Source organism: Protopterus annectens, chromosome 2.part2 (assembly GCF_019279795.1).
Source record: "Protopterus annectens isolate FY-2018-M chromosome 2.part2, PAN1.0, whole genome shotgun sequence".
Lineage (NCBI taxonomy): Eukaryota > Metazoa > Chordata > Ceratodontiformes > Protopteridae > Protopterus > Protopterus annectens.
In genome coordinates this window covers 424,928,606-424,946,819 of record NC_056730.1, presented here as the reverse complement: position 1 = coordinate 424,946,819, position 18,214 = coordinate 424,928,606, and the positions used below count along the sequence as shown (strand labels likewise).

Genomic DNA, 18,214 nt, shown 5'->3' with positions numbered 1-18,214 from the left:
TGACTGCAACAGTGAAACACAAAGAACATCATTTGTATCAGTGTGGGATTCAATGACAGCTCCTAATTTGCAATTATCTGCAAATTTAGTCAGCCAGAGACCACTGACATTAGCATTGACTTCATAGAAGTAAATTCCAAAAAGAAACGGTCCAAGGACTGATCCCTGAGGGACTCCAGTTGAGACTGGCCTCTTTGTAGAGGCGGACTCCCCAATTCTAACTTCCTGTGTCCTGTTTTGTGAGCCAGTTGGCTACCCATCATGTGACATAAGAGTTTGTACCTAACCTCTTGAGTTTGTCAACAATGCCTAGGTTAAGGTAGGCAGTGTGAACCATTTTGCTCTCATCCATTGCTTTGGTGACCTTCTCAAAGAAGTACACATGGCTGAGTAAGCTTGATCTGCCCTTGACGAAACCAAAGAGGGTTGGGTCCAGTGTCTGGAGGTTTACTAAATCACTACTGATCATTTCCATGATAATTCTTTCCATGGCTTTACATACAAGACTAGTGAGACTTATGGGTCTATAGTTGGCCCACCTTTATGCAGAGGGATGACTGTTGCTGTTCTCCATTCATGAGGTACTAAGCCTGTTTGGAGCCTTAGTTAAATGGCAATTCCATAAGCCCTGACATGTCATGTTTTATGATATTTAGAAGTCATCCCGGGATATTGTCTGGGCGCACTGATGCAGTGTTCTTGGCTTAGGGAGAGTATTAAGGACCTGTTGCCTAGCAGTAGAAGGGGAAGTTATACTTGATGGCATTTCCTGAGGGGAAGAGATGGGTAAAGCTGAAGATGAATTTATCAGCCAGTAGGTTTGCTATATCTTCTAGCTCAGTACAGGTGGCTCCATTTACAATGAGCTCTGCACACAATTGTGTACTGCCTTTGAGGTTGGGGACATAGGTAAAGAATGCCTTGTGGTTGTACTTGGCATGGGAGGCCAAACTCACCTCAGATTTGGCTTTGGTAGACTGTACTTGTCCTCTGAGACATTTGTTTAGTTTAATGAGTGTGCTTTTATCCTGCTGGGTGCTGCATGTCCTAATTTTTATCATGATCTTCTTCCTTCTGTTATACAGCCTGATTTTGTGATTCCATCAGGGGGGCTTGTTTTTTATAGTTAGTTCTGTACTTCTTCCTGGAGGGTACAGCTGCCTCTATGCAGCTATTAACATGCATGTACAGAGTTTCTGTGAACAGTTCTGCATGGGCAGCAGTGTTCTCATGGTTTATGGGGGCTTGAAATTTTGCCACGTTATCACTCAATATCAGGAGGTTTGTCTTAAGAGTAGTTTCTGAATATTCCAGGTTTAGTTGGGGCCCAGGTTTTATTTTTACTTCAAAGGAGACCATTCTGTGGTCTGACCTTAGCAGGGAAGACATTACAATAGGGGATGTGCAGCACTGTCTCATACGGGTTTGGACCAGATCTAGTATGGCTGCACACCTGGATTGGTGTACTATCTGGTTGAGGGAGTTTGTGTTTACAAAATCCAGGAATCTCTGTGCCTGTGCATTTGGTGTCATATACGATTGCCAGTTAATAGTGGGCTAATTAAAGTCACCCATGAATATGTTATCGGGTTGGGTGGTTAGTGTTTCTAATAAGTTTAAATACATGGTATGAGTTTACTGGGTCATTGAGGGGGACCTACGGCTGGAAAGGAAGAGGCACTGGATTTTGGCTATGGTGATTTGAACATGGAGCAGCTCAAGTACATTGTCCTGTTTGACCAGGTTTGAGGTATATTTTTGATATAAACAGAGACCCCTCCACCTTTAGTCCCTGTCTGAGTAGTAGCTGGTCTAAATGTGTGGAAGGCATTATAACCTTGCACTGTTGGTGTGCTCTCCTTGGCTTTAAACCATGTCTCAAGTGACTGCACAGACATCAGCATTCTCTATGGTGAAGAGAGCTTCTAGGCAGTGAGTTTTTTGTTTAGACTCCTAGCAATGAGCAGCAATACCTTTAGATTTTTTTAGTTTCGATTTGCTATGTCAGAAGTACTTTCAGTTTGGCATGGCATAAAAAAAGGTGCTATGGGGAAGACAATGTTTTAGCTAATATTCGAAAGCCTAGAAGGGGAGAGGTGCAGACCATCCTTGGCAAAGCAGCACAGTCTGTTAACAATCTCCTCCCAAGCTGACAAATATTGCACCCCCTTAGAATGACAGCAGAAACTAAGCCATTTATTTAAGTCAATCATCTTTTGTTTGTACTGTGGCATCATCCTTGGTGAAGGTAAAATGCTGCTCAATGCTAGGCTCGTACCAGCCTGAGACACATATTCAGAGAGCTCCACGATGTCTCTCTTCAAATAATCTAGGGAGGTACATCTCAGGTCATTTACTCTCACATGGACTATGACTGGGTCATACTGGAACTTGTGGTCCAATGACCTGAGTGAGTGCATAATGTGGCGGATCCTTGTCCCTGACAAGCAACTGACTGTGACTTTCTCCTTACTCAGCCTGGTGAGAGGGACCATCAGTGTGTCTCACAATGGAGTTTCCAGTGACCACAATGTTGGATTGTATGGTGGCTTGTCTTAAGGTCTTAGATGTAGTGGCTCCATGAGATGTGGCATTAAGTGTTGATGTGAGTGTTGTTTTGAAAGAGTGCATTTGGGGCTGCTGAGGATATTTCTTATGGGTACTTCATCTAGGAGGTCTTTGTGGTTTAGGAAGGTTACATTTAAGTGCCTCAGCATATGTGGGTTTAGATGTCTGCTTTGAATTGTGCTTGATGTGTGCAGCATGTGTAATACTAACAACCTTACTGATATTAGGAGTACTTTTATGTGAGGGCTTTGCCTCCAGTGACATTGTGTAAATACATCTCTCACATACCATATCAGTTTGAGAATTAACTGGTTGTCAGTACACGAGGCAATTTCTGCATTGCCTCAGGATGCCCATATCCACCAAGCTGGTAACGGAGATAGTGGGATAGCACATATCCATGGCAACAGACCCTTTTTTATTGACTAGACAGCTGGAGTGAGAATATAAAGCAATGTCAGAAGTATTCAGTTTGCAACTCTGGGGACAGTGCTTGTCACTGCAAAACAGATGTCCTGTGTGCAGCTAGTTATTGGAGAAATTTCAATCATGCTTTTATAGGAAAAATGTCACTCAAGGTGTCTGAGTCTGTATAGGGCACGGTCAAACACTTGAGGGGAAACCAACAAGCAGACCCTAAAATGTTAAGGATGAAGTATTTAGGCAGACATTCTGAAGTTGGAAACAAATCAAGCAGTACTTAATGAAAACAAAGAATTAGCTTGTCAAGAATAATGAAAAGAGGCGAGTCACATGAATGGCTACTGTTTGGTTACTACTAGTGCTGGTCTCATCCACAGCTTCACTCATCAGAAAGAAAGAAAAGTTGTGTAAAGTCTTACCATAACCATAGATGTCTTTCTCTTCCACGGTGCAGTATTCTGCATATGGGGTTTAATCCCTTCAGTCTCACGTACGTACGGCCAGTATTCAAAAGCTTTCAGTCCCTCTTTGGTGTGTCAGACATCAGGCAAGGCGGAGGAACGTTGGCTATCAAAGTGACGTTGGTACACACCAGCCCTCAGAAGAGTAGCCCCATTCGGAGCCAGTCCTGTAAGAGCAATGCTATATCATTGCCATCCAGAAAGAGAAGATGAGCGGGGAAAGTGGGTGGGAAGGAATACTGCAACGTGGAAGAGAAGGACATCTATGGTTATGGTAAGACTTTACACAGCTTTTCTATATCCTTCTATTCCCAAGTTGCAGTATTCTGCATATGGGTGAGTGCCAAAGCTCAATGAGGTTGGGGTGGTGGTCTAGAAGCAGATTCCAGGAATCCATGCAGGATAGCCCAGGCAAAAACTGCAATGGACTTGGAGATAAACTCAAGCTTGCAGTGTTTGGTGAAGGTGTAGACTGATGTCCAAGTAGCCGCTTCCAGAATAGAAGGGGTATCCAAACCCTTGAAGAAGGCTTCTGAAGATGCCACTGCTCTAGTGGAATGAGCTTTTACTGCCTCTTGCAGGGTCTTGCCATGAAACTTGTAGCAAAACGTAATGGCTTTTGATATCCAAGTAGAAACTGTTTGCTGGGTAACTGCCTTACACAGGGCTCTGGGATGAAAGGATATGAATAGCTGGTCTGTCTCTCTGTCTGATAGCCTTGGTGTTGTCCAGATAAAATCTAATCCGTCTATGCACGTCCATGGAATGCAGCACTCTCTCACTGTCTCCCTGTGGGTTAGGGAAGAAAACAGGTAGCTGAATGGCCTGATTTAGGGACCTGGCGTTGCCTACTTTGGGCATAAAGGATGGATTTGTCTTAAGGGTAACCCTGTCTTTGTGGAAAACTAGAAAAAGTGGTGTAGCCACAAGGGCTTGTAGTTTGGATACTCTCCTGGCAGCAGGATGATTTTCCAGGTGCAGTGCTTTAAGGAGGCCTTATTAGCTGGCTCAAAGGGAGGTCGCATAAGCTTCTCTAACAGATATAGTTGAGGTCCCAAGGAGGGGGAATGGGTCTCCTTGGAGGCCTAAGGTGTAAAACTCCTTAAAGGAAAAGTTTGCAAGGTAGTCGTGAAGCAAGAGGGGGATCTAGAGGTAAGCAGGCAGAAATAGCAGACAGATGGGCTTTAATGGATGAGTAAGCCAGTCCTGACTGCCGTAACTCACACAAATAGGACAGCACTAGGAGAGGTTTGCTAAAAAGCAGGTCCAGCTGTTTTTTGACACACCAAATACTGAATCGTTTCCACTTGGAGAGATCCGATTTGGTTTCCTGGCCTCCTGCAGGACATCAAGCACGTCCTCACTGTAAAGTCTCTAAATGGTATCAGAATCCTATCAGCCACAGAGTTAGGTGGAGCATTTGCCACTGTGGATGGATTAATGATCCCTTGTTTTGTGTGAGGAGTTCCACTCGGGGGGGGGGGGGTAACTTGTGGTGATTGCCCTTGGACAGATGAAGTAGTAAGGGGAACCAGTGCTGTCTGGGCCAGCAGGGAGTCACCAACAAGATTTTTGGAATGTCCTGCTGTATTTTCAGCAGGGTTTTCTGAATGAGAGGGATGGGGGGAATGTATACAGACATTTCCCCTTCCAGGATATTGAGATGGCATCTGTTGCAGTGCTTGTGGTTCTGGTGTCCTGGTGCAAAACCCAGGAAGTTGCCTGTTGAGGGAGGAGGCGAACAGGTCTATTTGAAGTATACCCCACTTCTGGACCAGATCCATGAAGACCTCTCTGTGCAGCATCCATTCGTAGTCGTTTGTGCTGGTTCTGCTCAACAAATTTGCCTGTTTTTTGTGGAGGGAGGGGATTGTAGGTCACACATAGGGAGATTCCCTGTGAGGTAGCCAACTCCCAAACCAAGAGAGTTCGCCTGCTTGGCAGGTAGGACTTGGTCTCCCCTTGCTTGTTGATATACCACAGTACGATTGTGTTGTCTGTGTATATCAAGAGAGTCCCCTGTAGGAGGAAAGGTTGGAATGCCTGTAGCGCTAGCAGGATTGCCCTCCTTTCTCTGGCATTGATGTTTTCTGATTTTAGGTGATCTGGCCACAAGCCTTGCATCTGTCTTAGTCCTTGAGTAGCTTCCCAGCCCAGGTCTGAGGCATCTGTGTGCATTACCTGGGTGGGTTGTGGTGTTTGTAGTGGGAGTCCTGAGTTTCTTTGTACCTGGTCCCACAACCAAAGTACCTCTTTTTACAAGCAGGGAAGAAGTGGTATGGTGTGCTCCAAGGGCTGGTTGTGTTATTTCCAAACTAAGTGAAGGTACCACTGCAGCTTCCTCATGTGGAGCCTTGCTAAAGGTAGCATGGGTGTAGTGGCTGCCATGTAACCCAATAGTTTCAGGTACTGTCTTCCCATCAACTAGGTCAATTGGAGCACCTGAAGGAGGTGGTCTGACAGGGAGTTCACCTTTGGGGGTGGCAGGAAAACCTCCATAATGTCTATTCTTATTCTGCACCCCAGGAATACAATGTCCTGAGTTGCCTGGAGGTGGGATTTTGGCAGATTTATTTTGAATCTCAGGGACTGCAATAAGGAGATAACCAAGTGGAGGTGATCTTGTAGTATTTGTAGGTTTGGGGCCTGGATAAGCATGTTGTACAAGCAGGGGAATATCTGTATCTCATTTGTCCTGACGTAGGCTACCATTGGAGCCAAACATTTGGTAAAGACTCTGGGAGCAGTGGAAAGACCAAAAGGCAAGGTAGAAAAGTGCCAATGAGAGAAGTCCACCAAGAATCTTAAGTATTTCCTGTGGGAGGGTTTGATAGGGATGTGGAGGTAGGCATCCTTTATGTCTAGAGTAGTCATGAAACCCCGAGGAGTAATCAGGGGAAAAAGGGTAGGGAGGGTGAGCATTTTGGAGGTGGGTACCTTTAGGAAGAGACTGAGGTAGGAAAGGTCCAGGATGGGTCTCCATGGTCCATCTTTTTTGGAGACGGAGAAGAGTCTTGAATAAAAACCCTTTTCCTTTTGCAGAGGGGGGAACTGATTGTATAGTGATCTGGTCTAGTAATGTCTGCAGTACTGGTTGCAAGAGGGGCAGTTGTTGTGAAGAGGAACGGGGAATGTCCTTCCATATGGGAGGAGAGAGCCAAGTCATGTAGTAGCCCTCTTTGAGGAAAAACAGGACCCATTTGTCTTTGGGGATCTGGGTCCACAGAGGGAGACCATGAGAGAGGTGGGCAGACAGGGGCACTGTGGGGGGGGGGGGCTGAGGCAGAGGTGGCAGGTAGTCAGATGCTACCTGCCCTGTCCTGAAAGGAAGACCTCTGGCTAGATGCAGAAGGTGCTCTAGACATAGGAGGATGTTTCCTGGTGGGTTTACGAGGTCTGGTACTGGGGTTAGTACGGGATTGTTTCCTGATAAACTGCGTTTTGGAAGGATAACTCCAGTGGAACATAGGAAATGGTGAGACCAGGGGATGTTTGAGGTTATGCATCTCTTTGCCCTTTTATTGCAGTGATTTAAAGAGGTCTGCTACTTTAGATCCAAAAAGTTCAGCATTATCCAGGGGTGCATCCATGAGCTTGGCCCTAAAACCATCTGGCAGGGGTTGTAAGCACAGCCAGGAATATCTGTGTAGGATGGATGCTCATGGTGTTGACCTGGCAGAGGATTCAGCAGCATCATAGCTGCACCTAATGGGAGTGTCTGGTAACCTGAGATGTAACAGCCAGAAGGGAGGACAGGGCTGTTTTGGCAGGGGACTCTGGAATATCTGCCAAATGTGTGGTGGCAAATTGTAAAAGAGAGAGGTTATACTTAGCCATATGGGACTAGCAGTTAGTGGCTCTGAAGGCCAATGTAGCAGAGGTATAAATCTTTTTCCCTATTTTCTCCCTGGTCTTGCTGTCCTTGTCAGCAGGGAGAATAGTAGTGGTGGGTAATAATTTGGTGGCTTTGTCAGTGGTCACAGAGATAGTGGCTGGGTCAGCTGGGGGGCATTTTATCAGGTGCTTAGCAGTGTCAGGTACTTTGCGCAGCCTATCTGGTCTGCATGGAGAAGGAAGCTGATAGTCAGGATTAGTGGATGGTGAAGAAAAGGCATCTAGGAAGGCTGGGAGGAACAGCAGATGGGCTAGGTGCTTCCATTTGAATGAGGTTGCAATACCTCTTCTGTACCTCAGACATTTCTGAGGAACCCCATTTGAAATGTTCCTTCATCCTGCTAATGGTCTCACTAAATGTTAAATCTTCCACTAGGGAATCAGGGTCCAGGGACTCTTCCTCAGGGGATCCGTATCCCAAAGGAGATGAAAGTTGTGCATTGCAGAAGAGAGATTCTTCGGAGGAGTCTGAAATGACCTCCTCATCTCTAGGAGGTTGGTCTGTATGCATGAGCCTAGGGCTTAGGAAAGGACGATGCATGGGGTGAAAGAAGATGTAGGCCTCTATGCCATAAAGGCACTAAAGAGGCTCTGACTGAATGCTTGCCAGTCAGGCATGCTTTCTCTTCTCCCTTCTTTTTAAAGGAGTGGTGGCCGGTTTCCTAGAAACTGGGGACTGCAAAGGAGCAGAGGTCTCTGACGAATACCCATGAATCGCTGGTCCCCCCCTGGTATCGGCTAGCACCGCTAGTATAGCCTCGGTGGATGTGCTCTCATCTGCGGATGGTACAGCATCCTTAGAGGTACACACGACCTCAGCAGAAGTGGATCCGGAACCCAGGCCTATGTCGGCCACAGACCGGGAGTCGGGCGGAGGAGGCTCAGCAGAAGTCGTAGGCCAAAAAGTTCTGGCCTTCTTCTTAGGCAGTTCTGAGGGGACATCAGCAGGACCTTCCATTCTAAGTGTAAGAAGTTTCAGGCATTGGTTCTCAAGATACAAATTTAATGCATGCAACTGGCTATGCAGAGTTTTCGGCACGAACGCCTGGCAAATTGGAAAGGCCTTATAGCCGTGAGCTATACCTAAACAGAACAAACACTAGTCCTGGGCATCCTTATGAGGGATCTGGCATCCACATTGACACTTTCCCTTTCTTGATGACACTAACAAGCAATGTTACAATAAGGAAGGACTGAGAAAAGATACCCCAATGGAGTACTTATCTCAAAAACGATTGCGACGTCAGCAGTAGCAGAAACACCTGGCGTAAGAATGCATGCTGAAAAGTTTTTAGGGCTGGTGCGTGCTGACGTCACTTTTATGGCCCACATTCCTCCGCCTTGCCTGACATCTGATGCACCAAAGAGGGACTGAAAGCTTTTGAATACTGGCCATACATATGTGAAACTGAAGGGACAAAACCCATATGCAGAATACTGTAACACGGGGATAGAAGGACATCAGAGTCCACATATTAACTCAGTCTGCAGGCAACTTTGGATAGGTGAATTAAAAAAAAAATAAACCTTCTAACTACTTCAGTCATGTTTCCTATGCTACAGTTAATGGAACAGTCTCTGCCTCAGTGAATGTCTGCTGGCCTGCTGAATAATACAACAATGGGTGAACTCTCAGATCTGGAGATACATACATGAATTAAGTGAAAGGACTTCAGAAGTTTGAGGTTTTAAAAATAAAAACTTGCATTATCCACAAAACTAAGGACCAAATAATTATGTACAACTTTAATGTATTACACAAACAAATTCAAAGACAAACATACCCATCTGAACAGAAATTTCTCCAATTGCCCAAGTAGCATTATTGCACACAGAAATGAATTCTGGATTCAGATTGGTCCCCAAAATTGGCATGAAATCAGCTGAAGGGAGGGAAATATACATGTAGTTACTAATAAACAAGCCTGATAAGCAACACATTACAAAACACACTACCAAAAGTACAGTTGTGTACACTTAGCATAAATGTAGATGTTCCGAGTATATTCACTGTTGCAGTCATCACAGTTGGGTTATCCCTGCCAGGGTAGCCCATAGTCAGCCCAAATACCAGAGGCTTAGTATTTCTGCATCGGTTGCTGTCACTCCAGGACTGACATCAGGTTGTCAGTGGTATAAAAACAGGCAGCCGACGCCATTACATCAGTTTTTCATGCCCTGTCAAGAGCTCCCAATAAGGAGCTAGGTTATGGTGGAAGAACACTACCAGTAGAAAGTAAATACCAAAAATTGCTTGTAAGGAGAGATAGAGAGAGAGAGAGAGAGAGAGAGAGAGACAAGGGGGATGGAGGGAGGGAAACCCGGACTGCAACAGTGAATACATTCGAACATCTACATTTAGGTTAAGTGTACACAACTGTACCATATTCTTCATGTTTCACTGTTGCAGGCATCATCACATTTGGGTCGAGTCCCAAAGCTGAAGGAAAGGGTGGAGGTAGTCAAGAAGACTGGGGGCTGGCTAGGATGCCCTGCAAGACTGCAGTGACAAAGCCTGCCCTGGATTTGGAGAAGATAGGCAGGTGGTAATGTCTGGTGAAGGTATGAACAGAAGTCCATGTTGCAGCCTCCAGGATGTCCCTGGTGGGGACCCCTCTGAGGAAAGCTGCAGAGGTGGAGGTTGCTCTGGTGGAATGTGTCCTGACCCACTTGGGGGGAGGTTTTCCGTGTTGTTTGTAGCAGAAATGGATGCAATGTGCTATTCATTTGGAAATTGTTTGCTTGGATATGGCTTTGCCCTCCACTCCTGCAGAGAAGCTGGCTAGCAACTGATCAGTTTTTCTAAAAGATTTAGTCCTGTCTAGGTAGAATCTGAGCTGTCTGTGCACATCTACACAGTGCAGAATCCTTTCCCCCTTGTTTTGTGGGTTAGGGAACAAGGTGGGCAAGTGAATGGATTGGTTGACAGCCACAGTGAACACATTTGGCATGAATGATGGCTTAGTCCTGAGGGAGACCCTGTCAGCATGGAAAATGATGAATGGCTCTACAGTCATAAGTACTTGTAGTTCTGATACTCTTCTAGCTTGAAGTGATAGCCAGAAGCAAGGCTGCCTTCCAAGAGAGAAGTTTTAACTCTGCTGAAGCTGCAGGTTCAAAGGGGGGCAGGGTGAGCTTTTCCAACACAAATTTTAGGTCCCAAGCTGGGGTAGGAGTTCTTCTGGGTGGCCTCAAGTTGTTAGCCCTTCTTAGGAACTGTTTCATGAGAGGATGCAAGAAAAGAGGTGGCTCTGTGCTGAAATTAACACAAATGGCACAGGCATGAATTTTAATAGAAGAGAAGGGTAGACCCTTGTGTAGTAGGTCTGCCGGGTAATCCAAAATAAGAGGTAGAGTGCCATTCCAGCTCCCTTAGCCTGGATCCAAGTGCAAAACCTTTTCCATTTGACAGCATTCTAAAGACATGCTTCTGGAGAATTTCTCCCCGGGCCTCCGCTGAAAACAGGATCTGTGGAACCTAGTCGGACTTTCCCGGTCAACAAATGTTAAATAAAAAAAAAAAAAATAAGACTTTCTAGTGCTGGGGCATCTGGCCTCACGTATAACATCTAGAACTTGTTTGCTTAGACTGGAAGCTTGAGGAAAGGTCAGGGAATAAGCCAGGGTTCCAGATTGAGAGTCTGCAATTGGGGATGCATGAATTCTCCATTCCTCTAGGTCAGGAGTGTTGGGATCTGGGGCAGGTGCCATGGTGGCAGGGGTGACAAGCTGCGCAGGAGTGGGTACCAGTGCTGGCATGGCCAGTCTGGGGCAATCAGGACTGTCCTCGGTTTTTCCTCCCTTATTTTGAGCAGAACCCTTGAAATGAGTGGTAGAGGAGGAAATGCACAGACCGTGAGATTTACCCACTGGAAGGATAGGGCATTCACTTTCCAGGTCTTGCTGTGAGGTTCCCTGGTGCAGAAAGTACAGTTGTGTACATTTACCATAAATGTAGATGTTCGAGTGTATTCATTGTTGCAGTCATTACACATTTGGGTAAATCCTGCTTGCAGGTTGCCCTCAGCCAGCCTGAATTCCAAAGTCTTGGGTCCTGCGTCGGCTAGTGTCGCCCGTTCCCTGACGTCAGGTGTATAAAAGAAGCACCCGATGCCATTTTCTTCAGTTTTTCTTGCCCCAGATGTCAGGTGCCCCCAAAAAGGGTAGCCAAACTTTATATATATATATTCAGAAATACACCAATATAAATTTTACCTTCATCTATAAGCAAATACACCACATAGGTAGTATAAATCAGAGAAGGAAAGATAAGATCCAAAAGAAAAAAGGGAGAAGGCGGGTGGGTAACCTGGACTGCAACAGTGAATACACTCGAACATCTACATTTATGGTAAGTGTACACAACTGTACTATGTTCTTCGTGTTTCACTGTTGCAGTCATTACATTTGGGTACAGTCCCAAAGCTATGGCTGGGAGGCTGGAACTAGACAGCAGTAGGAGCGGCTATGAGGCCCTGCAGAACTGCAGTGGCAATGCCTGCCCTGGATTTAGAGTAGAGTGGCAGATGATAATGCTTTGTAAAGGTGTGCACTGAACTCCAAGTAGATGCCTCTAAAATGTCTCTGGTTGGTACTCCCCTGAGAAAGGCTGCTGAGGTGGCTGCAGCTCTGGTGGAATGAGGCCTAATGCCCTTAGGCACTGGCTTGCCATGGTGTAAGTAGCAGAAACAAATGCAGTGACCTAACCACTTAGAAATAGTTTGCTTTGAGATAAGCTTTCCTTGTGATCCTGCAGCATATGTCACTAGTAATTGCTCTGTCTTCCTGAAAGCTTTGGTTCTGTCCAAGTAGAATCTAAGCTGTCTGTGTACGTCCAAAGAATGCAGAATTCTCCCCCCCTTGTTCTGTGGATTTGGTTAAAAGGTTGGCAAATGGATGGCTTGGTTAAGAGCCACACTGGACACTACTTTAGGCATACATTTTGGGTTTGTCCTCAGGGAGACCCTGTCTGGATGGAAAATGATGAAAGGTTCCACAGCCACGAGCGCCTGTAGCTCTGAAACTTGCCTTGCAGAAGTAATTGCTAAGAGCAGAGCTGCTTTCCAAGATAAAAACTTCATATCAGCAGTAGCAGCTGGCTCAAAAGGTGGCAGGGTGAGCTTTACCAAGATATAGTTGAGGTCCCATGCAGGTATTGGTAGTCTCTTTGGGGGCCTTAAATTTTTGGCTACTCTGAGGTACTGCCTTAATAAAGGGTGAGAAAAAAGTGGTGGCTCTGTATTGTAATGAGCCGAAATGGCAGAGGCATGAATTTTAATTGATGAAAAAGATAGGCCTTTGTCCAGCAACTCAGTTAAGTACTGCAAAATCTGAGGAATATTTGGTACTGCTGTATCAGTTCCTTGTGCCTGGTTCCAGGCACAGAATCTCTTCCATTTTCCAGCATAAGACTTTCTAGTACTAGGCCTTCTGGCTTCCAGAATGACATCCATCACAGCTTTACTGAGTGGTGTTTTTTGTATGACTACATTATCTGCCATGCTGCCAAGTTTAATGTCCTGAGTTAGCTGTGCATGATCTGATTGTTTTGTTGGGACAGCAGTGGAGGTATTTGAGGCAAGGTCCAAGCTGGGTGTAGAGATATATTTCTTAGTATTGGACACCAGTACTGGCGTGGGCAGTCTGAGGCAATCAGTATTATCTTTGGCTTCTCCTGTCTGACCTTTAGGAGCACCTTAGGGAGGAGAGGCAGTGGAGGAAAGGCATATACTAATAGGTTTTTCCAGCTGAAAGATAGGGCGTCCACTTTCCATGCTTGTCTGTGATAAGTCCTTGTGCAGAATCTGTTTAGTCGGTAACTGAGAGGGGAGGCAAATAGATCTATGTCCGGGTATCCCCATTTCCTTGTTATCATGCTGAAGACTTGTGGATCCAGCTTCCACTCGTTGGGATCCATGAGGTTTCTGCTTAGTTCGCCTGCCAGAGTATTTTCCTTTCCTGGCAAGAATTGTGCCTGCAGATGTACTTGGTAAGTCAAAGCTGTGCCCCACAAGGTCATGGCTAGTCTGCAAAGGGGGTAAGAATGCGTGCCCCCCTGCTTGTTTATATACCACATGACCGTGGTGTTGTCTGTCTTTATCAGTAGTTGTCCCGGATGAAGTACGTCTTTGAAGGCTGTCAGGGCATTTTGAACAGCTAACATCTCTTTTTGATTGATATGTAGATGCATTTGGTTTGAGGACCATGTACCCTGAATGCATCTTCGTGCCATGTGGGCTCCTCAGGTATAATCTGATGCATCGTTGTTAGTGTCTGCCTGGCTGGAAGTAATGTGAATGGCTGTCCCTTGTTCTGGTGACAAGCCTTTGCCCACCAAACTCCTGTTGCAGGCAGGGAATGAGAGAAATGACTGTTTCCAGCCTGTGGCAATGCTGAGTCCAAACACTTTTTAGGTACCATTGAAGTTTCCTCATATGCATTCTTGCATATGGAATTAGTAGTATGCAGGATGCCATGAAGCCCAAAGCCTGCAGAATGTTTCTTGCAGATAACTGGGCCTTTATTGCCAACATTTTGAAATTTGTAGTCAGTTGCCTTTGTTTCTCTGGCTTGAGATAAGCCATCTGGGCAGTTGTATTTAAGCTTGCACCCAGGAATGTTATCTCTTGTGAGGGTACTAGTTTTGATTTATTTTTGTTGACTGTGTACCCTAGACATGTTAGAAGTTTTTTCACAAATGCCAGATGGTGGAGAAGAATGTCCTTGTTCTCTGCTTGTATGAGACAGTCGTCCAAGTAAGGATATATTTGTATTCCTCGTCTGCAGAATGCAATTACTGGTGCCAGGCACTTTGTGAAGACCCTGGGCGCAGTAGATAAGCCAAAGGGCAATGCAGAGAATTGGTAATGCATTGAGCCAGCCTTGAATCTTCGGTATCTTCGGCATGATAGTCTGACTGGAACATGCAGGCATGCCTCTTTTAGGTCTCAAGTCACAAGCCAAGCATTCTTGCCCAGCATGGGCAGAAGCTGCTGCAAAGTCAACATTTTGAATTTTGGAATGCCCAGGAAAGTGTTCAGAATAGATAGGTCCAGTATCGGCCTCCAGGCCTTGTCCTTTCAGGGTACCAAGGACAGTCTTGAGTAAAATCCTTGTCCCTGCTCTTGCTCTGGTACTTGTTGAATGGCCCCCATGTCCATGAGGGATGAGACTTGTTTTTGTGCCTCTGCCCATTGATTTTTTGGCAGATCTGGCCAGCCGTTTGCCTTTGGCAGAGTATGGAAATGGAACTTGTAGCCTTGTGACACTATGTTTAGAACCCACTTGTCCTGGGTTATGATGTGCCAATTTTTAGCAAAAAGTGCTAATTTTCCCCCTAAGGGTGCTGCCAGAAGATAAGTACTTGTAGCAGGCAGGAGGAAGTCATTGGGACTATTGCTTTGGAGGGAGAAGCACCCCATTGCTTGGGCCTATAAGAACTTTGTGCCTGGGATCTGCCCCAGGGCATCTGGATCTGCCCCTCTGAGGTCTGTCTGACACAGGAAAGGACCAATTTTTTTGTAGGCCAGTGTCTACTAAACCGAGGTGTTTGTACTTGTAAAAAATCTTTGACAGTTTGCATAGATTTAGCTTTGTCCTCTATTTTCTTTAACACCTCTTCTGCCTTAACACCAAACAAAGTATCATGCTGTAAAGGTGCATAGTAATTTAACTTTAGCATGATCAGGCAGATTTTGCTCCTTTAACCAAGCATGCCTCCTAATTACAGAATCCATAACTGCGGCCCTGCAGGAGGTCTCCAAAGAATCAAAACCACATTGCAAAGTATGTTTTCTAACTTGTTCTGCTGCATACAATAAATCCTGCATTTCCTTGTTTTCTGTACATTCAGAATTTAACATTTTCTGTTTAAGCAATCCCATGACATGTTGCTGATACTTAAGCATATGAAATTGACAGTTTAAGGCCCTTATAGCCAAAGTTGTAGATGTGTAAACCTTTCTTCCCCATCTATCCAGTGCCCTTGAATCTCTGTCAGAGAGGGTTGGGTTTTTTGCAGTGGAAGCCTTAATTCCCTTAGGACCCTGTGAAATAGTTTCTGGGTCAGCAGCAGGGTTTTTAAAAAGAAATTTGTGTGAGTCAGGAACCCTGCAATATCTGTCAGGCTTAACAGGAGCTGGGGGTAAGGAGTCAGGGGTCAGATTAGACTCCGAAAACACATCATCTACAATGTCTAACACAGGTGGAATGACTAAAGGCCTGTGCTGAGGTAGTAAAAGAAAATCCCTTTAGAAAAGAAAATCTTTTTAGATTCTGAAAAATCTTGGCTCTCCCAGTGGAAATGCTCCCTCATGGTATGCAAGATTTCCCCAAAGGAATAGTCCTCAGGAGGAGATGCTGAAGGTATAGATTCTTCAGCATCAGAATCCTCATAGAGTGGAAGAGAATATTCCTGATCAGAAGAGGAATCAGAAGAAATAGAAACCTGATCTGAAGATTCATAGTCAGTGTCTTGCCTAGGCCTCTTATCAGGAGGGGGATGGGAACCCCTGATCAAGGTAATCAAGTCTTCGGCCATTTTGAGCATCTGTTTTTTGGGCATAGAGGCCGGTCCACGTGTCTCTTGAGTTTGTTTCCTTGCTTTAGAAGGTGCTTTAGCCTTTGCCTTTGAAGCTGAAGTAATTTTAATGTAAAGATGTTAAGGTCTGAATACACCCTCAGAAGCCGGTACCTGCTCAGCGGCTCCAGACCCATCTGAGGGATTAGTGTCCAAGGCTCCAATACCTTGAGTATCCAGCGGCATGGCCAACTCCACGTGGGAGTCGGTAGCGGCCTGCGACTCTAAAGTAGCGGGCGTCAGGGGCTGCGAAAGCGCCTCACTGAGAACCGGCGACTGGCTTAGTAGAAGCGTTGTCATCGGTTTTGGGCCTTGGTTGTTTTTCTCTATCCTTTTCTTTGCGTTTTTTGTAAACTCCGGTAGTCGATTGGCTATCCGACAACATTTTAGGATAATTAAATCGGCGACCAAAAAAGTTTAAAGCAAAATCATATGACGCTTAACAGTGCGTTGGTTAAATCTAGCACAAAACCGACAACCAGAAACATTGTGATCAGGGCCTAGGCAAGGAATACAGTAAGAATGAAAATCCTTAGGAGGTATTTGCTTTCCACAAGAAATACAATTATTAACTTTTTCTGACATCGGTCTGGAGCAAGAAAAAAGTTTCCCCAATGGGGTACTTAGCTTTATTGAAGACTTCGGATCTGAAACTCAAACACAAAAATCACAGGAGTCGGCCGACTGGCACTTGCGAACTGCTTCTGCTTCGGGCACCGCGCGGCAAGAAAGACTGAAGAAAATAGCGTCGGGCTGCTTCTTTTATACCCCTGACGACCTGACATCAGGGAAGGGGCAACACCAGCTGACGCAGGACCCAAGACTTTGGAATTCAGGCCGGCTGAGGGCAACCTGCCAACAGGATTACCTAAATGTAATGACTGCAACAGTGAAACACGAAGAACATCTTGCTGAGCTGACTGGAGTGGGAGGCAAAGAGGTCTACCTTCGGGGTGCCCCATTTCTGGGTTACAAGGGTAAAGGTTCTTTGGTCTAGCTGCCACTTGTGTGGGTCTAGCAGGTTTCTGCTTAAGTTGTCTGCCAGAGAGTTTAGAGAACCTGGCAGGAATTATGCTAACAGGTATGACGACGGCCATGTGCCAAAGGGTCATGGCGAGCCTGCACATAGAATAAGAGTGAGTCCCTCCCCTGCTTGTTGATGTACCACATTACCATGGTGTTGTCTGTTTTGATCAGCAGAGGCCCTGGGGAGAGTAGGGGTCTGAAGGCTGTCAGCTAACATTTCTTTTTGGTTGATGTGCAGATGTATTTGATTTGGCTCTATTGGCCCTGAATTCACCTGCTGTCCAGGTGTGCACCCCCAGGCATAGTCTGATGCACCTGGGGTGAGGGTCTGGGCAGCGTGGGGTAGTGAGAAGGGAAGTCCCTTGTTGTGGTAGCATGCTGCTGCCCACCAAAGAAAATCTTTCCTTAAACAAGGTATCACTGGTATAAGAGTTTCCAGGTTTTGAGAGCACTGACACCAAAGGCTTTTTAGGTGCCACTGTAGCTTCCTCATATGCAGTCTGGCATATGGAATGAGTAAAATGTAAGAAGCCATGAACCCTAGAGCTTGCAGGATTTTCCTTGCAGATAAATGTGTCCTGGTGGCTAGTTGAGAGAAGCAGGTTGTCAGGTAGGTTTGTTTTTCTGGTGTAAGGAATGTTATCTGGGATGTTGTGTCCAGACTTGCTCCCAGGAATAAAATTTTTTGTGTGGGTACTAGTTTTGAATTCTTTTTGTTGATAGTATACTCCAGGGGGATCAGAAGGTCCTTCACATAGGTCAGGTGCTTTAGCAGCTTTTTCCGACTGTTTGCTTGAATCAGGCAGTCGTCTATGTATGGGAAAATTTGAATATTTCTTTGCCTGCCAAAAGCAATGGCGGGAGACAGACAGTTTGTGAAAACTCTGGGAGCAGTGGATAAGCCAAAGGAAAGTGCAAAGAACTGAAAGTGCAGTGATCCTGCTCAGAAATGTAGGTATTTCCTGCATGATTCCCTGATTGGGATGTGTAAGTAGGCCTCTTTTAGGTCTAGGGTGGCTAGCCAAGCAAGCATCCTTGGAAAGCACAGGAAGAAGCTGCTGGAGGGTGAGCATTTTGAATTTTGGTATCACCAGAAAGGTGTTTAGAATGGATAGGTCGAGGATGGGGTGCCATGTGCCCTCTTTTCTGGGTACCAAGAAGAGTCTGGAATAAAACCTTGGCCTGTCTCCTCTGAAGGAACATGCTCTATTGCCCTCATACAGAGGAGGAAAAGAACTTGCTTTTTGGCCTCTGCCCACTGATT

The 18,214-nt window shown here is 45.6% G+C and overlaps 1 protein-coding gene across 1 annotated transcript in view; it reads right to left on the bottom strand.

Annotated features, from left to right (window-relative positions):
• Positions 1-18,214, bottom strand: part of TNPO1 (transportin 1) — a 3,819,238-nt gene that overhangs the window by 1,264,659 nt on the left and 2,536,365 nt on the right. The window contains exon 18 of the mRNA XM_044064437.1: positions 9,131-9,229. Coding sequence (XP_043920372.1) covers positions 9,131-9,229 — 99 coding nt within the window. The remainder of the gene's footprint in view (positions 1-9,130; positions 9,230-18,214) is intronic.